The 24453-nt window shown below is 49.9% G+C and overlaps 2 protein-coding genes across 2 annotated transcripts; both read left to right on the forward strand.

The window, feature by feature from the left end:
- Positions 1 to 9290: 9290 nt before the first annotated feature.
- LOC134432115 (non-lysosomal glucosylceramidase-like) lies at positions 9291 to 11305 on the forward strand. The gene is made up of 2 exons (XM_063180556.1): positions 9291 to 10483; positions 10574 to 11305. The coding sequence occupies exons 1-2, from the start codon at positions 10370 to 10372 to the stop codon at positions 10787 to 10789; spliced, it is 330 nt and encodes a 109-aa protein (XP_063036626.1). The 5' UTR covers positions 9291 to 10369; the 3' UTR covers positions 10790 to 11305.
- Positions 11306 to 14317: 3012 nt separating this feature from the next.
- Positions 14318 to 16324, forward strand: LOC134432233 (avidin-like). Its single transcript, XM_063180754.1, has 4 exons — positions 14318 to 14433; positions 14529 to 14736; positions 15121 to 15241; positions 16270 to 16324. Exons 1-4 carry the CDS (start codon positions 14359 to 14361, stop codon positions 16322 to 16324), a joined length of 459 nt encoding a protein of 152 aa, XP_063036824.1. The 5' UTR covers positions 14318 to 14358.
- Positions 16325 to 24453: the final 8129 nt, after the last annotated feature.

Below are 24453 nucleotides of genomic sequence, written 5' to 3' on the forward strand. Positions count from 1 at the left end.
TAAGAATAGAAGCTTCCAGGGTGATAATTGCTGGCTTTCCTGGGCCACCGGGACCACTCAAGAGTGATTATTGCCTCGATGATTCCATCTACCACGATGATCGACGGCGCCACCCTGATGCATGTGAATGCTGAATTCCCCAAAGTTCTCTGACAACATCTGGACACCTGGACTGGATCTTTGTCTACCTCTGCACATGTAAAGCCTGGGTTATGCATGTGAAGAGACACAAAGAACATTCGGTCATCTCTGCCTCGGGCAGAATAAACTGTATAAGAACTCACTGCGAAAAGCAGCATTCCTGAACAGGGGGAGACTCTGACATTTGGGGGGTCAGATCCATGTGTTTACCCAGCGCCAATCCCGGGCTCAATGCTGACCTTGGCTGTGGTAGTTTTTGACGACCGAAATTCGATCTCGCAGACAAAGTAATAAATCTTTGCTAAATTTTCTTATAAGTTTGGCTCTTGATTTGATCATTTATAACAATCTGGTGACAACCTGATGTGACTTGATATTGGGGTTTGGGACCCCCTTCCTGCCTGGAAGGCACTCCGCTTATTTCAGAGGTCTGAGCGGCATTGGAGTCTGGAAAACCAATCAAATTCACAAGAACTGAAATCTGAGCCACAGCCAAGGGGTATAAAATGGGTCGAATTCTCAGCAAACTCAGAATGATCCAGTAGTCTCCAAGCCAAAGGGGTTTTTTTCACTCGGAAAATCAACGTGCACGAAGAAATCCACGCGGGAAAAGGAACCGAAAGTATCGTGTGGTTGAGTGAAGCGTGACCGAACGCGCGTGTGAGATGTGACTCTGTCACGGGGTGAGTGCAGACCCCACAATCACAGTTCCACCATCCCACAAGGGACATGGTCAGTCAAGGTGGAAGCAGAAGGTTTTACCTCACACACGAGACCCGAGGCTTGGGAGGAGTCTAGGGGGAAAACCGGTCGCAGTTGGGTCAGAAGGAGGAAGAGACGAGCCTAGAAAACTCTAGGAGCCCGTCTGCCTTCTGATCCGGAGGAAACAGGTAAAAGTTAATCTAAAAAGTCAGTAGAATAGTACTCTGCTTGACTGAGTCAGACTGGTGGCTTTTTGTGAGCCAGAGAGACCGACATCGGACAAAGAAACGGGACCTGTGACAGATGTCCCGATGAAAGGAGAGAAGGTAAGAAAAATTGTATAAATCCTTGAGAAAATGGAGTTGGGAAAGAGCAGACTTCAGAGGAAAATCCAGGAAAAACCTCCCCAGGGTCCCGGGAAAGTTCTACAGGAAATCCCAAGAGATAGTTCCGTGGCATGGATGTTAGAACATTGGGACAAAAGCCCGAGGAGGGTGGAGAAGTCCAAGGAGAAAATGGTCCATTTTTGCATGGAAAAATGGGCAGGGAGATCAAAAATACGTGGTTTGGCCGATTTTTCGGCACCTTTGAAGCTTGGACTTGCGAGTCTTTGTACGATCACGTGTTCGATCACTGCCCACGGGATACTGAAGAAATTGAGTATGCTGAAATATGGAGACACGTTTGTACGGGTCTGTACCCGATACGAGTTCTCTGGCACACGGCAAAAGTGGGAAAGGAATGGGAGCCGTTGGAAAATCTTCCAAGCCCCTTAACTTGTGTCCCCGCAGCAGCCCGATCCTGCACAGGCACAAGCAGTGCCCGAGATGCCTCCCGAGGCAAGGGTTCAGCAGGCTCAGGAGGCGGCATCCGCTTTCCCACATGGCCAAGCGGCGGCTGCCGCAGGTCTCTCCAAAAGCCAAGGAGAGTCTGGACATAGAGCTGATTCGATTCGAGATTGAGAGACCGGAAGACCTGATACGGGTCAAGCAATACCCCATCTCCATGGAAGGGAGATGGGGTTTGAAGCCAGTGATTGACAAATTAATAAAGAAAGGTACACTGGAGCCGTGCATGTCCAGACACAACACCCCAGTTCTGGCGGTGAGGAAAACAGATGGCTGCTACAGGCTGGTGCAGGACATGAGGGCTGTGAATCAGACAACTAAGACTTTGTTCCCCACAGTTTCAAATCCTTACAATTTGCTGAACTATATCTCTACTGAGGACACTTGGTGCAGTTTGATTGACTTAAGGGATGCTTTCTGGACCTGTCCTCCAGCTGAGGACAGCTGCGATTATTTCGTGTTTCAGTGGGAAGACCTGGAGATAAACAGAAAGCAGCAGCTCAGGTGGACTTTGTTGCCTCAGGTCTTTGTGGACTCTCCAAATTTATTTGGACTGGCGCTTGAGCAGGTTTTAAGTCGTTTTGTACCAAGTGAAGGGACAAAATTGCTGCAATACATAGATGATTTGTTGGTTGCAGGGCCAAAGTAGGAGGCTGTAAGGACGAGCACAAGAGAGCTTTAGAATTTTTGGGGGAAAAAGGGTTGAAAGTTTCAAGGTCGAAGTTGCAATTCACGGAGTCTGAGGTCATGTACTTTAGGACATTGTTTAATCAAGGGCAAAAAGAAATTGGATGCAGAGAGGGTGGCAGGGATTATTGCCTTGCCACCCCCACAGACGAAAAGGGAGGTCAGGCAGCTTTTGGGGTTGTTGGGATATTGCCAGCAGTGGATTGAAGGGTACAGCAAAAAGGAGAAATTTCTATATGAGAAACTCACCACAGCGTGGATCAAATGGACAAAGACAGAAGAGGAAGAATTTAGGGGAGTCAAGGAGGCACTCACAGCAGCACCAGTGCTGAGTGTCCCTGATGTGAGAAAACCCTTTCAGTTGTTTGCGGATGTGAGCAGTCACACGGCACAGGAGGTGTTGACACAGGACTGGGCAGGGGTCAGGAAACCTGTGAGTTACTTATCCCAGCTTTTGGACCCAGTCAGCAGGGGCTGGCCCACCTGCTTGCAGGCAATTGTGGCCGTGGCATTGCTGGTGGAGAAAGCCAAGAAGGTAACCTTCAGCGCACCTCTGGTAGTATTTGCACTGCAAAACGTGCGGGGCATACTACATCAGAAAGCGGACAAATGGCTCATGGATGCAAGGTTGTTAAAGTATGAGGCCATTTTGATTCACTCACAGGATTTGGAACTGAGAACAATGATTGTGCAGAACCCTGTGCAGCTTCTGTTCGGGGGAGCTTCAGAGGAATTGATACATGATTGCGTGAAGGTGGTTGAATTGCAAACCAAAACCAGGGAGGATTTAGAGGAGGAGGAACTGGTCGAGGGAGAAAAATGCTTTCTGGACGGATCGAGCGGAGTAGTCGAGGGAAAAAGGAAATCAGGATATGCAGTCATGGATGGGAGAACAGGAAAGGTGATTGAAGCGGGCCCCCTGAGTGCGAGTTGGTCGGCAAAAGCATGCAAACTGTACGCAGTTCTGAGGGCATTGAAAGGGCTGAAAGGGAAAAAGGGAATGATTTTTAGAGATTCAAGGTATGCCTTTGAGGTTGTTCACACGTTTGGGAAGATTTGGGAGGAAAGGGGACTGATCAACACGAGGGGAAAGGGGCTGATGCATGGAGAATTAATTTCACAAATCATAGAAGCTCTAAGGCGGCAGGAGGAAATTGCAGTGGTCGAAGGGACACCAGGCAGGAATTCAGTTCCAGACCAGGGGGAACAACTTGGCAGACCAGGAGGCCACAACCGTGGCGTTGATGATGGTGAGTACCCCAGAGATCGAAGGGCTGAGGTCCCTGACAATTGCCCTCAACCCTCCCTAAAGGAGATCGAATGTTATGAGAAAATAGGGGGAAAACAGAAAGAAGGTAAGTGGAGATTACCTGATGGGAGAGAAATAGTTCCCAGAGGTTTTGCCAGAAGAATTTTGTGAAAATTGCACCAGCAAACACACTGGGGGGCACAAGCCCTGGTGGAACAATTTTTGAAATTTTTTGGGTGCAAGGGAATTTACGAATTGGCCAAACAAGAGGGGCAAGGGTGCCTGATTTGTCAGAAAGTAAACAAATCAAGAGCAAAGCAGGCTGCCCTGGGGAGTCGCCCTGTTGCGTACCGACCATTTGAAAGAATTCAAGTTGATTTCATGGAGTTGCCAAAAGTGGGGAGGTTCAAATTTGTACTTGTAATTGTGGACAAATTGACTCATTGGGTGGAGGCCTTTCCCAGCTCACGGGCAACGGCTCAGACAGTGACCAGAAAATTACTAGAAGAAATTGTACCCCAATATGGGGTGGTGAATTGCGTAGACTCAGATCAAGGGACCCATTTCACATCAAAGGTTATTAAGCAGATGGCTGATGCTCTAGGCATTCAGTGGGAATACCACACTCCATGGCATCCCCAGAGTTCAGGACAAGTGGAAAGAATGAATCAGACTTTGAAGGCAGAGTTATCTAAATTAATGTTAGAAACACAGATGTACTGACTGAAATGCCTGCCTTTACCACTGCTTAATATCTGAACCACGCCTCACTCAGAGATGGGGCTCTCGCCATTTGAAATGTTATATGGGATGCCAGATAAGACATGTAATTCTGGTGGAACATCCCAGGTTTGAGGATGGTCAGATTCCACCATATCTGGTTGCAATCAACAGAAATTTACAGGAACTCAGAAAACAGGGGATAATGGCCCAGAGTGCTCCTCTGGGATTCACTATTCACAAAATCCAACCAGGTGACGCAGAGCTTGTGAAAGTGTTGAAGGAGATGCCTCTCTCTCCTCACTGGGGAGGTCCTTTTCTTGTGACAACAGCGATGGCCATTCAGACAGTGGAGAAAGGCTGGACACACACATCTAGGGTGAAGAAAGTCGAACATCAGGAGGAAGTGTCCGAGTGGAGGGTTGCTTCTTCCCCAGGCGACTTGAAGCTCAGACTCCAACGTCCTTGTAAATGACCAACGGTGAGCGGATAAGTTGTACACTGTCAGATTGTGTATGCTATCCGTTTGTACACTTTAAGTGTGAGTATTGTCAAGGGGTTTTTGTCCTTCATTGTAGAAGGGGACAGAGACCAAAGGGGCTGTGTACCCAGTGTTTGGAGGAAGAGCTTGAACTGACTGACCATATCCTAATCATAGCCACCAATTTGGGAATCACTGATTTGAATTCACAGGAGTGGATTTGCATTTTTCAAAACGGGGTGCGTGGGAAGCTTAGATCACAAGCAGAAATTCTGGATGTGGACTGCCGGCAATCCATTAGGGTACCGTGGAGTTCCGATGCAATCAGTGTCACAGTGGGACGCCTTTAAAAGGAGGTTTGCAGCTAGGTCCGAGGGCATGTTCCCTAAAGAATACTCCTCCTGCCGTGAAGATGGTCTTCCTCGCCGCTGGTGGCACCCCAGGGGGTGGAGGCAAAGGCAGAGGAGTATGCTTGGTGGGAATCCTGATTGGCCTGAGCCCAGTCGTGTGCGGGACACAGAGCCAGCACACTGAGTTCCCGATGAGAGGTGGAAACGAGAGGTCCACAGCTGAGTGTGGAAATTGCACTCAGGTGGTCCCAGTTGCAGGGGATGGGGGACAATCAGCATAGCAAGCCCCAGAGGAATGTCTCAGGGAACCTGGCAGGTACTCTTGGAAGAATGGCACACAGGTGAAATTGTGTGAATTGGAGGCAGGGATTTGGTGTATCAATCCCAAGGCAAGGCTAAGGAATGGACAGTCAAATGAGCACAAGCAACAAATGAGAAAAAAAAGTGTGAAAACAATGTTTATCCCCATTTGTAGCCAATGTAACCGGACCATGTGAGTTGGGGGAAAGACAGAATCAATCTTTGTTGCATATCACCAGGTGAATCCATTGTGCTACGACAGTATGAGGCTGGGGATATGCATGATGAATGGGAAAATGTATTGGATGACGAGAAATGCTAAATTTGACAGCAAATTTACTTTGAAGAGAGACCCACTCATATTGGACTTGGCACAGGCAAATGATGACAGGATGTGCCTGCAATATGATCGGGTTGTCTGTTTCATGAGAAATTAAAATGATGAGGATCCTGAGGGAAGAATGAGAGAGGTAACTCAGGAACTGAGGCAAAGGGAGTCAGAAATGAGGAAGAAAAGAATTGAACAGGAAAGATTGAAAACACTGGGAGAACAATATGAAATGCTGGAAAAACAATATGCTGGTAGGGAACTACCTTCCCCAGACAGGAACCTGTTCATTGACTTGATGCAGGAGATTGCAACTGAATTGGGACTGTCAAACTGTGGGATTTGTGGGGGTCTGAAGTCTGCAGAAAAATGGCCTTGGAAAGGGGAAGGTTTGGCTCCAGAGCAGCTTTTGAAATGGGACAATCCGAGGGTCTCAAAATTGGCACAGAGACCTGAGAGGTGGGTTTTGGACCAGAGGGTGGACCAGAGGGTGATTGGAACTATCTGTATCAGTCCAGAAGGAAGGGAGTACACTGAGACGGTGGGATACACTCCTTGTGTATGTACCCTGATGGTGAACTCAGCACAAAAACTAAGGTCTGGCAGCCAGAACACCCTTCTGGGTACTGGAGTCGGAGGAACGAAACAAATTGTGAATGGAACAAAAGAATGGGACTGTGGTGGGTCAAAAATCCAGGAGCCAACCCTTTGCAATCCTTGGAGGGCATGAGGGAATACTGGGGAGCCGCAGGGAAAATAAATATCAAATGGAAAGCCCTGGATGGAATTTATTGGATCTATGGAAAGAAGGCAAACAGTGAGTTACCCCCAAGGTGGAAGGGATCATGCACCTTAGGCATGATCCAGCTGATGTTCTTTACTCTCCCGCAAACAAAAAGTAACCTTTTAGGGGCTCCATTATACGAGAAAGGAGAGAAGAATCCTGAAAAAGATAATACCAGTGATAAGTGGTAAACAAACATGGGAGGAAGAAGAGTGGCCAGTGGCGAGAATAATTGATTATTATGGGCCAGCCACGTGGGCCCAGGATGGAAGCTGCAGATATAGGACTCCGATTTATCTACTGAACAGACTGATTTGGCTGCAGGCAGTGGTGGAAATTGTGTCAAATTACACCTCTGAAGCCCTGGATTTACTGAGTTGGCAGCACACCCAGGTACGGGCATTTGTATTGAATAGCTTTAGACTATTTGCTGGCCGAAGAAGGGGGAGTGTGTGGAAAGTTCAATGAATCAGAATGCTGTATTGAGGTTGATGATTATGGGGAAACCATAAGAGCTTTGGTGGCTGAGATCAAAAAGGTGGCCCATGTCCCTGTTCAAAAATGGAACTTTATTTTTCAGTCCTTGTGGTGGGACAAATTGCTTGATGGGGCCTGGTGGAACAAAGTGATGTTTTTTGTGCTCTGTTCAGTAGCTGGAATCCTATTCCTCCCTTAGCTAATTCCATGCTTTATTAGACTGATCCACTCCATGGTCCAGGGAATGCAGATAGTGATAATTCCTGTGGATCCAGAGGGAGCTTCCAGAGACAACACACCTAAAATCATGGGATTGGGAGAAAGGAAGTATGCCAGCAATGCTGCCAAGGTATTGGCAAAGTTTGAAAAACAGGCAAATGTGAATGTGAATAATACAGGATATCAGGGTGTTCTACAAGGAGAGTACAGAATAGTGTATAAAAAAAGTACCCTGTTTGTGAAAGACCCTTAATCGTGGTGGGTAGAGGTAGGAAATGAGAACTGTAGCAATTTACAAGCATGAATTAAATTAGTGATATAAATGGGGAGGGATTGTGGTATATGGTAGAGATAATTCATCCTGTTCATGTATAAAATATTGTAAGATCCAAACGAAGTCTTTTGACCAACCTGGCCAGGAGCAGTGTCTTATTCATATACATCTAGTTCCCAGACTTCGTTGAGATAACATTGGGTTCTTTAATGTAAGAATAGAAGCTTCCAGGGTGATGATCACCACCTTCCCTGGGCCGCTGGGACCACTCAAGAGTGATTATTGCCTCAACGATGCCATCTACCACGATGATTGACGGCGCCACCCTGATGCATGTGAATGCTGACTTCCCCAAAGTTCTCTGACAACATCTGGACACCTGGACTGGATCTTTGTCTACCTCTGCACATGTAAAGCCTGGGTTATGCATGCGAAGAGACACAAAGAACATTCGGTCATCTCTGCCTCGGGCAGAATAAACTGTATAAGAATTCGCTTTGCGAAGCGCCGTTCATGAACAGGGGGAGACTCTGACATTTGGGGGGTCAGATCCATGTGTTCACCCAGCACCAATCCCGTGCTCAACGCTGACCTTGGCTGTGGCAGTTTTTGACAACTGAAATTTGGTCTCGTGGACAAATTAATAAATCTTTGCTAAATTTTCTTATAAGTTTGACTCTCGATTTGATAATGTATAACACTCAGAATAGCACTGCTCCCTACACACTGGAGTGTGAAAAGCATCCCCATGGCAGGTTCAAAACACATGCCTACAGTAATGGGAGGGCTTGAGGCTGGAGAATGCCTCACATCCTTGTGAGTTACCTTCCAAATACGCAAACCTTCCATACTCCCTCAGGACAGTTGCCTCAGCCACTCTCCTGACACCATCCCCAAAGAGGGTGCCCTCAGGAAAGTCATGTCCCCTCTCCTGGTGTCAGGCTGTCAGGCAAGCCCTGAGGAACGCTGCCAACCCCAAGGCCTTACACCCTGCTGAAGGTTGCAATGCAAGTTGTTTTCCATTACCATCTGTATGGCAGATTACCTTTGTCAAGTGGGCAGTTTGCTTTATCTCTCTTTTTGAGTGACCACATTCACACCTCCCTCGGGAGGGGACATTGCTGATAACAGACTATTGAATGTCACTTCATGACTGGTAAGAACTAGAGCATCCCATTGTGAGATGCTCCACCCAGAGGGAGGAGCCAAGAATTGCTACCCAGATGTAATCTGGAGATTCTGGAATAACTGCATGGTATCTCCACTGGATTTCCCAGAGGAACAGCAGCTGCCTCTTCTTCCACTAGATCGTCAGAGGAAGACTACAGCCTTTTCTACAGGATCCCTGCTCCAGCAGAACCACACCTGACACTCCAGGAGGACTGCAGCCACATTTCCAATTGCACTGCTACCAACACCATGACCAACAGGTTGTCAGATTCTGTCATGACTCTGTCAATGTTGTTTTAGTTTTCTGCATTGTTTATTTTATAAGTATTTTTCCCCTAATAAAGAACTGTTATTTTCTGCTCCCGTCATTTTTGTTGCCTGAGAGCCCCTTAATGTAACAATTTGTAGCAATTTGGAGGGGGAGGAGTTTATTTCTCCATTTCAGGGGAGGCTCTTGCCTTCCTTAGGAAGCAGCTGTCTTTCCAAACCAAGACACCCAGTGTGGGGCTGTGCCTGGGGCTCCAGGCAGGGTCTGGCCCAGCCCTCCTGCAGTAAATCCCTCCTGCAGCTCCTTTTGGGGAGGAAACAGTGGATGTGGTGCAGTCCAGAATGTGGCCTGCCTTTCCCCAGCCTCAGCCTTGTGCTGCTGAAGGTGGCACTTGTCCTTTCTCTCTGGTGAGCTCTGAGCTGACTGCAGGTGAGACTGGTGAATTGCTCTCCTCTGTTACCTTGCCATTTCATGGATTTTTTCCATGTGTTTTGCTCCATTGCCTGGCTGGCATCACTCCTGTCTGTGAGCTCATTGACGTGGCCTTGGTGGGTTCACAAGTCAGCAGTGAACAAGTCAGAAATGAGACGTAAGAACTGCCTGTGATCCAGTCCTGAAGAGAGTGTGCCCAAAAGGTTCTGCGAGAGAAGGGCACTCCAGCCCTTCACTGATTCCCACAGCATCCCCTTGGCTCATCTCCAGAGCCACACTGGGGAAAAATATCTGCAGGGATGCTTGGTTTGAGCATAGAGAGGAGAGATTTGCTGCTTTTGCTTTGGACTGCCCAGCCTTCCCTGGCAAGGTCCTGCCTGGTGTCATCCCAGCCTCTGCTTCCCCTGGTTCTGGTGTCACCAGACTGGCAGTAAGTGTCAGGCATGTCCCTAGGCTGTGCTGATGAGCCCCATGGCTCTTGTCTCTCTTGCAAGCGACAGCAATAAAGCAGATGTGGTTGGCCAGGCCCCTAGAGCAAACCCACATGCAATGGGGAAGGGGCTTGGCCAGTGATTGTGGGTGAGAAGCTGTTTCTGGAGATCAGCATGTTAGATGAACTGTCAACGTCCTCTTGAACAATGTGGAATGTGGTTCAGCATATCTCTGTAAAGTATTTTGGGGGCTTTTTAAACCTTTCGGGGAAAGAGACGTTTCACTTCCTCCTGTCATTGTTTGAGGTGGGCATTTGTGTCTGTTGACCCAGCGGGCTGTGTTGCCCTTTTCCTCACGGGAATTTCAATCCCGCTCCAGCCCCAGCCTGAGGGGTCCACATGAGCACCAAGCCCGTCTCTGTCCACCCAGGTTTTCCCCAAGAGCCACATCCTCAGCGCGCTCAAGACCATCTTTGAGAAGAACGTGCTGGGCTTCGCGGGCGGCACCATGGGCGCCGTGAACGGCATGAGGCCCGACGGCGTGCCCGACACCTCCAGCGTGCAGTCCAACGAGGTCTGGGTCGGCGTGGTCTACTCCCTGGCTGCCACCATGATCCAGGAGGTGAGGAGGGAGGATGCTGCTGCTGCTGCTGCTGTGCTCACCAGGATGTGCTCCGTGGGCGTGCTGATGGTGCTGTTCCCTCTCGTGCAGGGCATGGTGGAGGAAGGCTTCCGTACAGCGGAGGGCTGCTACCGGACGGTGTGGGAGCGGCTGGGCATGGCTTTTCAGACGCCGGAGGCCTACCGGGAGAAGAAGGTGTACCGCTCGCTGGCCTACATGCGGCCCCTCAGCATCTGGAGCATGCAGCTGGCCCTGGAGCGCCGTGCTGGCCGGGCACAGCTCGCCCAGGGCCACAGCCACCCTTGAGCCTCGTGGCACTGGGCAGGGCACCAGGGGCTGGGAGGTGCAGATGGCAGGCAGGGACGCTCCCCTCCCTCTCTGTGCTAGTACTCACATTGCTGTTTTCCTTCCCTACCTCCACTATGTGCCCTTGACCTCAGAGGGCTTCCAGCTGCTGGTGCTGAGCACAAGGGGGGACCAGAGTTGTGGGGGATGTCTCCTCAGAGCATGGTGGCTTAAGGAGTTGCTGCTGGAGCCTGTGCCTCCCCTTCCCCATCACTCAGGCCTCTGAGAGTGTGCAGGCTGCCCAGCCATCCCAAACTGCAGCTGTACCTTGCCCAGAGGCACAGGAGACCTCTCTCCTGCAGGCATTGGGCTGGGTGAGGTGGGCAGCTGTGCTGCAGGGAAAGAAGAGGGTGTGGGTGAATGTGTGTGTGAGGATATTGGAGTGGTGCACTCAGGCACACGGATGCTGTAGTTGTCCTGGGGTGACACTGCACATTCTGACGGGCTCTGCCCCAGCAGGGCCTGTGGCAGATACAATCCCCAGGGGAGACCCGGCTCCCTGGACAGTGACAATCTGAGCCCAAGAAGCAGGTCCTGGTCTGGTACCATGGCCCCCTCCCTGCTGGTGCCGGGGGCAGGCAGTGGAGCACATGAAAGGGGATAAATCACTTCAGTTCTTAATAAATCTGTCCAGCTGTCTACTCTCGTTCTTCTTCGGTGTCTTCTTTGGCACAGGACCAAAGTGGAAGAGGGAGCTCTTGCAATTCCCTTTGTCTTCCTGGACTAGGCTGGAGGGCGAGGGGGCAGGGAGGGGACAATCCCAGTGGTGTCTGGCTCTTGTGGAGTTTTGCTGAAGGGAGCAGGGATGTGCCTGTTTACCCACTTCTCCACATGTAATAGCAGCAGTTAAGACCAGGAGCTTCTTGCTTGGCTCCTGGCTCTGCCCTGCCTTGCCAGCAGCGGAGGAGAGAGCATTCCTCCTGAGAAGGCCTCTGTGGGCACCAGCTGAGCCACAGGGCTGCAGGTTCTCGACTACACTGAGTCCCTTTGGTGCAGGGCTGGGCACCTTGCCTCCTTCTCCTTCTTTCTCTGCCACTGCAGCATTTGAAGGCTGTGCATTCCTGGTGTGGGATGGATAGAAAGGAGAGAGCTCCTGTTGTGCCCACAGAAACACAGATCTGGACAGAGAGGCACTCTAGCCCTAGGACAGAGAGAGTGACACCCCAGTCCCATTTCTGTATCAGGATGCTGTGCCTGCAGTGGGGGTGAAATAACTTGAACAATTCCCTGTTTGCAAATATTTGCAATTCCCTATTTGCAGGGGTGAATGGAGAAAGGGGTGTCATGGTGCTTTTAGTATTGAACAATGCTGAAATGAGTCTGACTCATCAGTCCCTGAAGTTCAACATCCTAAATAGCGATGTGAAGGTCTGATAGAACTGGAAAAGAACCAAGAAAGGAAACCAGCAAGTGCTACTACTGATAATGTATCTAAAGCTGCTGAACTGTCACAGCTGACATCCTGCTGAGAGCCAAGTCACAGTCTACTGTAAAAGCTTGCCCCCAATTTCTAAGGTCAAGGTATTCTAAAACCCTCCTTCCCAGATTGTGTAGAGATTCCTCCCTTGCATGGGGATACCCCCTTCTTGAGGCTGAACCAGAGAGATTTGCCCACAATTACTGGTATGAGAAACTTCAGGGTCTACTTTGTAATTGGCCTAGCTAGCTTTAATATACTGAATTCTGCTTCAAAATAGTTCATCATACTATAGAAATTGCTATAGCTTCTAATCTGTAGTAATTAATTCTTACAAAGATGTTTTTGTCTAATTATCATAATAAATTATTTGTTTTTATATAAATGTATCTGATTTGCCATCCTCAATGCTGTGGTACTATGTTGTATAAAATTTCTGTTCCACCTGTACAATCCTTTAGACATAATCCATTGACAAAACCTGGGGCTAAGTTGGATCCAGCTCTGCCCAAACTCTTCAGTGGGCAGGATTCTAGAATGCAAGAGAGTGCTTTCTGAACCTTGTGATTCAGCTGAAGGGTTTATTTAATAAATATTGTCTGAAGCTGCCATTCTGCCTGTGGCACTGTCCCAGACACTCACCCCCACAATCCCATGTCCCGCATCCCCTCCATCTCCCCAGGCAGGGGCAGATGCGTGGGCCAGTTCTGCGCCCACTCCAGGGCCCCTGTGGGTGCCACGAGGGACTGGGAGTGCCAGCCAGGGGACTCCCAGCATGGGCAGGGGGTGCTGTCACTGCTGTACCTGGGAGCTGCCGCTGCACAGCGAGGCCAAAGCTGGGGCAGCTCTTGGCTGCTGGGCTCCTTGCAGGGGTGACAGCAGGATCTGCTTGTTGGTGGCTGCTGCTGCGCTGTGCCAGGAGCCCAAGGAGGTCCCAGCTGTGTTCAGGGCCAAAAGGGTCATGCAAGAGCCCAGCTCGTTTCTCCACAGGCCCTGCAGGTGAGCCTGGGGCTTGTGTGGTGGCTCGGTCAGTGCCCAGGCTCAGTCCCACGTTCAGCCTGGCTGAGCAGGGCATGTGTGTCCCATGGCACAGCCCCTCGCCCTGGCAGCTGGGACCAGCGCATGGGCAGCCCTCAGGAGAGCAACCATCAGTCTCTGGGCAGGGCAGCAGAGCTGGAGGTACCCGGTGGAAGGGGGAGGTGACCCACAGCAGCCACAGGGAAGCACAGCCAGAGCTGGCAGCCTCCTTGGTCATGGACACTGCACCGTGGCATGGCCCAGCATGGTAGAGGACGGTGCACCCAGAACCTGCAGCCCCTCAGGCAAAACCTTTGTGTGCTGGGGTGGCAGAGCATGAGTGAGCTGGCAGGGAGCACAGCGAGGGCAGCAGGTGAGAAAAGCATTATAGATACCACAGGCAGAGTGTGGGAGCTTTGAGGACATCACAGGAAACACGTTGGATCTCTGGGACACCACAGAAAGGATGGAGGAGTTCTTGGGACACCATAAGAAGGGCTTTTATCTCTTTCTGGCCACAGCAGGACTTCTTCAGTGCCAAAGTGGATCCTTAATCTTCAAAAGCTATCAGGGCTGGCAGATATGAAGTAGCCTCTCCCTCTCCTTTCCATTCTTCAGCAGATCATTATGCTGCTCCAGTGCTGCCATTTGTGACAAATGTTTTTTTTTGCTCCCAGGGGAGAATTTCTGGCCAGAGAAATAATGTTACATGGCAAGAGCAAACTCCCATATATGGCCCCCCTGGTATCTTCCCACGTCAGAGCCCACAATAAATGGAGAGGCACAAAGATGCAAAGCAGCTCTCCCTTGGGGTCACTGAAGGAGGCTGGAGGGGTACTGTGGCACCACAATACTGGACCATGTCACCCGGCTGTCCAACTGCATTTATCTTGGAACAAAGGCATTCTGGGAAGATCAACTGTCATGAGCCCCTCTGATAGCTGATAAATTTGGGGACACCCAGATTGCACAATGTCCTGCCCAGAGCTGCCACGCACCCATCTGGCAGCAATAAAAAGGAGAGGGAGCAGGAGCCTCAGCAGAGACCTGCAAGGAGCACATCCCCAGGTCCATCAGCTGCCTGCCTGCTGCAGAGATGGTGCAAGCAACTCCCTTGCTCCTCGTGCTCTTCCTGGCCCTGGGGGCTCACGGCCTCCCCCCTATGTGGATGGTACCATCAGGGGTGGGATGCACAGGGTGGGGTGGGCAGGGGGCTGTGGCTGCAGGCTGTGCTGTGCCACAAGTGCTGAGTTCTTTCCTCTCCAGTGTAAGCTGACTGGGCAATGGCAGAATGACCTGGGCTCCAACATGACCATTGATGAAGTAAAGGAAAATGGTGACTTCACTGGCAAGTACTTTACAGCTGTGTCAGCTTCCCCAGAAGAGATCAAGGAATCACCTCTGGTGGGGTCCCAGCGGCTCCCATATTGGAGCCAGCCCACCTTTGGTTTCACTGTCCACTGGAATTTTACAAGTATGTAGACATTTTTTATCATCCTTGCTGTGTCCCCAGACCTCCCCTCTGCCCTCCCTGCAGTGTCCTTGCTGATTCCCTGCCTTCCCCTGCACTATCCCCACTGCTCTCCCTCCCTGCAGCTCCCCCATCCCTGTCCCTGGAGCTCCTCGGTTGCTGCCAGCTCCCAGTGCCAGGCTGCAGGAGGGGCAGCAGGGGCTGGAGCCTGCACTGCCTGCCCGTGTCCGTGTGACACCCCAGCCCTGTGAGCCCTCCTGCTGCTTTCCCCATCCCCGCTGTCCCCAGAGGCCGGGGACAGCAGGGGTCTACTGTCCCCTGTGCTGGGACAGGCACTGACCTGCCACCTCGGCCATGCTCCCCTCCATCTCCTGTCTTGTCCCATAGAGTCCATCACTGTTTTCACGGGCCAGTGCTTTGTGGATGATAATGGAAAGGAGATTTTGAAGACCATGTGGCTGCTGAGGTCACACGTACGGAGCCCCAGAGATGACTGGAAAGCCACCTTGTGAGCTCTTTGTCCCTGCCCTGCACACTTCCCCTGTGCACTCCTGAGGGGGTGGGGCTGTCGTAAATGAGTGCTTTTGGTCACTTGGGAGTCACTCTCACTGGCATTGGCAAAAGGAGTTTTAATATCTGTTTGCAAAAACAGGACTTAGCAGATCTCCATGGCAAGGTTCGCTTGATTGCTTTGTCCAGAGGTGAAACATAGGAAGGAGAAAATGGGTTAAAATCAATCTAGACTGATTTACATGGAGGCAAGAGATGGAGAAAGAGATGAGAGACCCTTCAAAGGAATCAGAAAGTTCAGGAAGGTGCCCTCTGCTTTCTAAACTACTGATGGATCTGAGCTGGGGCTGGTTCCGCTCTCAGTCTCAGATCTGCTCTATGGTTTCTGTCTACAGGTCATGGCTGCACTTAACCATTGACTAATTCAACATTGATAAGGTGATTTGGGAGGGTTTACCACAATTACAGCAGAGATTTAATTCTAGATCCAGGCTGGCACTGAGGAGCCTCACTTAGGGATGCTATGGTAAAGTCATGGGATGATTGACCTTAGTCATCAGTCAGTCTTCATCCTGGATGTAGTGTGAGATGGTAACTACAGGAATTTTTCATAGTTCTAGTAATGATAACATTGTTCCACTTGGGCTGTGATTCAGGCAAATAATTCCCCAAGGCTTTTGGAATATTGGTTTCCTTGATAAGGCAACAGAAGGACTTGGTGTGCAAAGTGTCTGTGACAAGCTCAAGGGAAGCTTCACCACCTGAGAGGCATTTCCAAAGTCAAAGGCCTAAGAAGGAATCCTGAATGGCCCAGGGTGGGGATGAAGGGTGGTGCTCCCAGCCTGTGGTGCTCAGCATTTGGCAGAGCTGCTGCCAGTGTGAAAGTGAGGGAGGACAGGGTGCTTGTGCACAGCTTCCCTGGGCATCCTGACAAGGTGCAAATGCTTTGGGAGGATACAGGGCTGGGTGGGCACTGGGACACTCCCATGTCCCACCCTGACATTTCCTCTGAATGTGTCCCCTCAGGGTTGGCTACAACATATTCCGGCGCAAGCATATTCTAAGGATTGAGGGCTGGTAGCATTGGAGCTCCAGAGAAGAGGCAGTGCCAACTTGTAGCCCTTCCTCCTGCTTCAGCACCTCCTTTAGCACGTCCTTCAGCACCTTTATTCTCCCAATAAATCTTTTCTGCAAACACACACTGTCTCTGCTCTTTCACCGATCAGTGCCTCTGTTCCCTTTCCTCAGTAGTGGCCTCTCTTGCCACTATCCCTGAAGGCCATTGTGTGACCCTCCCTGGCTTGGGCTCCTCTTTGTCAGCCCTCCCATCACATGGAGCTCCTTGGGACCCCAGCTGCTGCAGGCCAGCAGGACCCTGCTCAGCCTGGAGTGATGGCCTGTGTCCCATGTCCCACTGGGCATCCGCAAACAGCTCCATGTCTGCTCTGCAAGGGACAAGGACAGAGCTGAGAAGATCAGGGGCTCCCCCAGGGCAGGCAGAGCCAGCTGGGCACCCCCAGCATGGCAAGAAGGCACCCGCAGTGCTGGGCACAGAGCTGCTGGGGCAGCAACAGTCCAGGGCTGCAAGCAATGGGCACAGCAGAGCGGCTGCAGGGGGATGCTGGCTCCAAGGCACACATCTCTGCAGCAGCAGCAGCAGCAGCTGTCCCCAAGGCTCTGTCTCTTCCCCAGGTGAAGGCCTGAGCAGGCAGCAAGGCAGGGCTCTGGGGACACTCACCAATGTCATACTGCAGGCTGATCTGCAGCTTGGGCCACAGCATGATGAGAGCGAAGGAGGCGTAGAAATGGACATCGTAGGTGTTGTACATCCGGTACTCCTGGCCTGGCAGGACAGGGCAGGTGGTGAGGGAAAGGAGACTGCCATGGGCAGGGGACAAGGGGCAAAGCTCCTCCCTCCACAGGCCCCTGGACAGGGGCATCTTTCCCAGCTCAGGCAGGGGCTCCCATTCCAAGAGGGTTTCGTTCTCTACACAGAGCACCATGCAGGTAGGGAACAGTCCATTCCCTATCCTTTAGGGCTGCAAGGGCTTTTCCTGGTGTAGTATATGGTAGAGATAATTCATCCTGTTCATGTATAAAATATTGTAAGTCCAAACTATGTTTGGACTCCTGGCTGGGAGCAGCGTCTTATTCATATATATCTAGTTCCCAGACTTCATTTGAGATAACATCGGGTTCATTAATGTAAGAATAGAAGCTTCCAGGGTGATAATTGCTGGCTTTCCCGGGCCACCGGGACCACTCAAGAGTGGTTATTGCCTCAACGATGCCATCTACTACGATGATCGACGGCGCCACCCTGATGCATGTGAATGCTGACTTCCCCAAAGTTCTCTGACAACATCTGGACACCTGGACTGGATCTTTGTCTACCTCTGCACATGTAAAGCCTGGGTTATGCATGTGAAGAGACACAAAGAACATTCGGTCATCTCTGCCTCGGGCAGAATAAACTGTATAAGAACTCACTGCAAAAAGCAGCATTCGTGAACAGGGGGAGACTCTGACATTTGGGGGATCAGATCCATGTGTTTACCCAGCGCCAATCCCGGGCTCAATGCTGACCTTGGCTGTGGTAGTTTTTGACGACCGAAATTCGATCTCGCAGACAAAGTAATAATACTTTGCTAAATTTTCTTATAAGTTTGGCTCTTGATTTGATCATTTATAACAATCTGGTGACAACCTGATGTGACTTGATATTGGGGTTTGGGACCCCCTTCCTGCCTGGAAGGCACTCCGCTTATTTCAGAGGTCTGAGCGGCATTGGAGTCTGGAAAACCAATCAAATTCACAAGAACTGAAATCTGAGCCACAGCCAAGGGGTATAAAATGGGCCGAATTCTCAGCAAACTCAGAATGATCCAGTAGTCTCCAAGCCAAAGGGGTTTTTTTCACTCGGAAAATCAACGTGCACGAAGAAATCCACGCGGGAAAAGGAACCGAAAGTATCGTGTGGTTGAGTGAAGCGTGACTGAACACGTGTGTGAGATGTGACTCTGTCACGGGGTGAGTGCAGACCCCACAATCACAGTTCCACCATCCCGCAAGGGACATGGTCAGTCAAGGTGGAAGCGGAAGGTTTTACCTCACACACGAGACCCGAGGCTTGGGAGGAGTCTAGGGGGAAAACCGGTCGCAGTTGGGTCAGAAGGAGGAAGAGACGAGCCTAGAAAACTCTAGGAGCCCGTCTGCCTTCTGATCCGGAGGAAACAGGTAAAAGTTAATCTAAAAAGTCAGTAGAATAGTACTCTGCTTGACTGAGTCAGACTGGTGGCTTTTTGTGAGCCAGAGAGACCGACATCGGACAAAGAAACGGGACCTGTGACAGATGTCCCGATGAAAGGAGAGAAGGTAAGAAAAATTGTATAAATCCTTGAGAAAATGGAGTTGGGAAAGAGCAGACTTCAGAGGAAAATCCAGGAAAAACCTCCCCAGGGTCCCGGGAAAGTTCTACAGGAAATCCCAAGAGATAGTTCTGTGGCATGGATGTTAGAACATTGGGACAAAAGCCCGAGGAGGGTGGAGAAGTCCAAGGAGAAAATGGTCCATTTTTGCATGGAAAAATGGGCAGGGAGATCAAAAATACGTGGTTTGGCCGATTTTTCGGCACCTTTGAAGCTTGGACTTGCGAGTCTTTGTACCATCACGTGTTCGATCACCGCCCACGGGATACTGAAGAAATTGAGTATGCTGAAATATGGAGACACGTTTGTACGGGTCTATACCCGATACGAGTTCTCTGGCACACAGCAAAAGTGGGAAAGGAATGGGAGCCGTTGGAAAATCTTCCAAGCCCCTTAACTTGTGTCCCCGCAGCAGCCCGATCCTGCACAGGCACAAGCAGTGCCCGAGATGCCTCCTGAGGCAAGGGTTCAGCAGGCTCAGGAGGCGGCATCCGCTTTCCCACATGGCCAAGCGGCGGCTGCCGCAGGTCTCTCCAAAAGCCAAGGAGAGTCTGGACATAGAGCTGATTCGATTCGAGATTGAGAGACCGGAAGACCTGATACGGGTCAAGCAATACCCCATCTTCATGGAAGGGAGATGGGGTTTGAAGCCAGTGATTGACAAATTAATAAAGAAAGGTACACTGGAGCCGTGCATGTCCAGACACAACACCCCAGTTCTGGCGGTGAGGAAAACAGATGGCTGCTACAGGCTGGTGCAGGACATCAGGGCTGTGAATCAGACAACTAAGACTTTGTTCCCCACAGTTTCAAATCCTTACAATTTGCTGAACTATATCTCTACTGAGGACACTTGGTGCAGTTTGATTGACTTAAGGGATGCTTTCTGGACCTGTCCTCCAGCTGAGGACAGCTGCGATTATTTCGTGTTTCAGTGGGAAGACCTGGAGATGAACAGAAAGCAGCAGCTCAGGTGGACTTTGTTGCCTCAGGTCTTCGTGGACTCTCCAAATTTATTTGGACTGGCGCTTGAGCAGGTTTTAAGTCGTTTTGTACCAAGTGAAGGGACAAAATTGCTGCAATACATAGATGATTTGTTGGTTGCAGGGCCAAAGGAGGAGGCTGTAAGGACGAGCACAAGAGAGCTTTAGAATTTTTGGGGGAAACAGGGTTGAAAGTTTCAAAGTTGAAGTTGCAATTCACGGAGTCTGAGGTCATGTACTTTAGGACATTGTTTAATCAAGGGCAAAAAGAAATTGGATGCAGAGAGGGTGGCAGGGATTATTGCCTTGCCACCCCCACAGACGAAAAGGGAGGTCAGGCAGCTTTTGGGGTTGTTGGGATATTGCCAGCAGTGGATTGAAGGGTACAGCAAAAAGGAGAAATTTCTATATGAGAAACTCACCACAGCCTGGATCAAATGGACAAAGACAGATGAGGAAGAATTTAGGGGAGTCAAGGAGGCACTCACAGCAGCACCAGTGCTGAGTGTCCCTGATGTGAGAAAACCCTTTCAGTTGTTTGTGGATGTGAGCAGTCACACGGCACAGGAGGTGTTGACACAGGACTGGGCAGGGGTCAGGAAACCTGTGGGTTACTTATCCCAGCTTTTGGACCCAGTCAGCAGGGGCTGGCCCACCTGCTTGCAGGCAATTGTGGCCGTGGCATTGCTGGTGGAGAAAGCCAAGAAGGTAACCTTCAGCGCACCTCTGGTAGTATTTGCACTGCAAAACGTGCGGGGCATACTACATCAGAAAGCGGACAAATGGCTCATGGATGCAAGGTTGTTAAAGTATGAGGCCATTTTGATTCACTCACAGGATTTGGAACTGAGAACAATGATTGTGCAGAACCCTGTGCAGCTTCTGTTCGGGGGAGCTTCAGAGGAATTGATACGTGATTGCGTGAAGGTGGTTGAATTGCAAACCAAAACCAGGGAGGATTTAGAGGAGGAGGAACTGGTCGAGGGAGAAAAATGCTTTCTGGACGGATCGAGCGGAGTAGTCGAGGGAAAAAGGAAATCAGGATATGCAGTCATGGATGGGAGAACAGGAAAGGTGATTGAAGCGGGCCCCCTGAGCGCGAGTTGGTCGGCAAAAGCATGCAAACTGTACGCAGTTCTGAGGGCATTGAAAGGGCTGAAAGGGAAAAAGGGAATGATTTTTAGAGATTCAAGGTATGCCTTTGAGGTTGTTCACACGTTTGGGAAGATTTGGGAGGAAAGGGGTTTGATCAACACGAGGGGAAAGGGGCTGATGCATGGAGAATTAATTTCGCAAATCATAGAAGTTCTAAGGCGGCGGGAGGAAATTGCAGTGGTCGAAGGGACACCAGGCAGGAATTCAGTTCCAGACCAGGGGGAACAACTTGGCAGACCAGGAGGCCACAACCGTGGCGTTGATGATGGTGAGTACCCCAGAGATTGAAGGGCTGAGGTCCCTGACAATTGCCCTCAACCCTCCCTAAAGGAGATCGAATGTTATGAGAAAATAGGGGGAAAACAGAAAGAAGGTAAGTGGAGATTACCTGATGGGAGAGAAATAGTTCCCAGAGGTTTTGCCAGAAGAATTTTGTGAAAATTGCACCAGCAAACACACTGGGGGGCACAAGCCCTGGTGGAACAATTTTTGAAATTTTTTGGGTGCAAGGGAATTTACGAATTGGCCAAACAAGAGGGGCAAGGGTGCCTGATTTGTCAGAAAGTAAACAAATCAAGAGCAAAGCAGGCTGCCCTGGGGAGTCGCCCCGTTGCGTACCGACCATTTGAAAGAATTCAAGTTGATTTCATGGAGTTGCCAAAAGTGGGGAGGTTCAAATTTGTACTTGTAATTGTGGACAAATTGACTCATTGGGTGGAGGCCTTTCCCAGCTCACGGGCAACGGCTCAGACAGTGACCAGAAAATTACTAGAAGAAATTGTACCCCAATATGGGGTGGTGAATTGCGTAGACTCAGATCAAGAGACCCATTTCACATCAAAGGTTATTAAGCAGATGGCTGATGCACTAGGCATTCAGTGGGAATACCACACTCCATGGCATCCCCAGAGTTCAGGACAAGTGGAAAGAATGAATCAGACTTTGAAGGCAGAGTTATCTAAATTAATGTTAGAAACACAGATGTACTGACTGAAATGCCTGCCTTTACCACTGCTTAATATCTGAACCACGCCTCACTCAGAGATGGGGCTCTCGCCATTTGAAATGTTATATGGGATGCCAGATAAGACATGTAATTCTGGTGGAACATCCCAGGTTTGAGGATGGTCAGATTCCACCATATCTGGTTGCAATCAACAGAAATTTACAGGAACTCAGAAAACAGGGGATAATGGCCCAGAGTGCTCCTCTGGGATTCACTATTCACAAAATCCAACCAGGTGACGCAGAGCTTGTGAAAGTGTTGAAGGAGATGCCTCTCTCTCCTCACTGGGGAGGTCCTTTTCTTGTGACAACAGCAATGGCCATTCAGACAGTGGAGAAAGGCTGGACACACACATCTAGGGTGAAGAAAGTCGAACATCAGGAGGAAGTGTCCGAGTGGAGGGTTGCTTCTTCCCCAGGCGACTTGAAGCTCAGACTCCAACGTCCTTGTAAATGACCAACGGTGAGCGGATAAGTTGTACACTGTCAGATTGTGTATGCTATCCGTTTGTACACTTTAAGTGTGAGTATTGTCAAGGGGTTTTTGTCCTTCATTGTAGAAGGGGACAGAGACCAAAGGGGCTGTGTACCCAGTGTTTGGAGGAAGAGCTTGAACTGACTGACCATATCCTAACCATAGCCACCAATTTGGGAATCATTGAATTGGATTCACAGGAGTGGATTTGCATTTTTCAAAACGGGGTGCGTGGGAAGCTTAGATCACAAGCAGAAATTCTGGATGTGGAGTGCCGGCAATCCATTAGGGTACCGTGGAGTTCCGATGCAATCAGTGTCACAGTGGGACGCCTTTAAAAGGAGGTTTGCAGCTAGGTCCGAGGGCATGTTCCCTAAAGAATACTCCTCCTGCCGTGAAGATGGTCTTCCTCGCCGCTGGTGGCACCCCAGGGGGTGGAGGCAAAGGCGGAGGAGTATGCTTGGTGGGAATCCTGATTGGCCTGAGCCCAGTCGTGTGCGGGACACAGAGCCAGCACACTGAGTTCCCGATGAGAGGTGGAAACGAGAGGTCCACAGCTGAGTGTGGAAATTGCACTCAGGTGGTCCCAGTTGCAGGGGATGGGGGACACTCAGCATAGCAAGCCCCAGAGGAATGTCTCAGGGAACCTGGCAGGTACTCTTGGAAGAATGGCACACGGGTGAAATTGTGTGAATTGGAGACAGGGATTTGGTGTATCAATCCCAAGGCAAGGCTAAGGAATGGACAGTCAAATGAGCACAAGCAACAAATGAGAAAAAAAAGTGTGAAAACAATGTTTATCCCCATTTGTAGCCAATGTAACCGGACCATGTGAGTTGGGGGAAAGACAGAATCAATCTTTGTTGCATATCACCAGGTGAATCCATTGTGCTACGACAGTATGAGGCTGGGGATATGCATGATGAATGGGAAAATGTATTGGATGACGAGAAATGCTAAATTTGACAGCAAATTTACTTTGAAGAGAGACCCACTCATATTGGACTTGGCACAGGCAAATGATGACAGGATGTGCCTGCAATATGATCAGGTTGTCTGTTTCATGAGAAATTAAAATGATGAGGATCCTGAGGGAAGAATGAGAGAGGTAACTCAGGAACTGAGGCAAAGGGAGTCAGAAATGAGGAAGAAAAGAATTGAACAGGAAAGATTGAAAACACTGGGAGAACAATATGAAATGCTGGAAAAACAATATGCTGGTAGGGAACTACCTTCCCCAGACAGGAACCTGTTCATTGACTTGATGCAGGAGATTGCAACTGAATTGGGACTGTCAAATTGTGGGATTTGTGGGGGTCTGAAGTCTGCAGAAAAATGGCCTTGGAAAGGGGAAGGTTTGGCTCCAGAGCAGCTTTTGAAATGGGACAATCCGAGGGTCTCAAAATTGGCACAGAGACCTGAGAGGTGGGTTTTGGACCAGAGGGTGGACCAGAGGGTGATTGGAACTATCTGTATCAGTCCAGAAGGAAGGGAGTACACTGAGACGGTGGGATACACTCCTTGTGTATGTACCCTGATGGTGAACTCAGCACAAAAAGTAAGGTCTGGCAGCCAGAACACCCTTCTGGGTACTGGAGCCGGAGGAACGAAACAAATTGTGAATGGAACAAAAGAATGGGACTGTGGTGGGTCAAAAATCCAGGAGCCAACCCTTTGCAATCCTTGGAGGGCATGAGGGAATACTGGGGAGCCATAGGGAAAATAAATATCAAATGGAAAGCCCTGGATGGAATTTATTGGATCTATGGAAAGAAGGCAAACAGTGAGTTACCCCCAAGGTGGAAGGGATCATGCACCTTAGGCATGATCCAGCTGATGTTCTTTACTCTCCCGCAAACAAAAAGTAACCTTTTAGGGGCTCCATTATACGAGAAGGGAGAGAAGAATCCTGAAAAAGATAATACCAGTGGTAAGTGGTAAACAAACATGGGAGGAAGAAGAGAGGCCAGTGGCGAGAATAATTGATTATTATGGGCCAGCCACGTGGGCCCAGGATGGAAGCTGCAGATATAGGACTCCGATTTATCTACTGAACAGACAGATTTGGCTGCAGGCAGTGGTGGAAATTGTGTCAAATTACACCTCTGAAGCCCTGGATTTACTGAGTTGGCAGCACACCCAGGTACGGGCATTTGTATTGAAT

Source organism: Melospiza melodia, chromosome Z (assembly GCF_035770615.1).
Source record: "Melospiza melodia melodia isolate bMelMel2 chromosome Z, bMelMel2.pri, whole genome shotgun sequence".
Classification (NCBI taxonomy): domain Eukaryota; kingdom Metazoa; phylum Chordata; class Aves; order Passeriformes; family Passerellidae; genus Melospiza; species Melospiza melodia.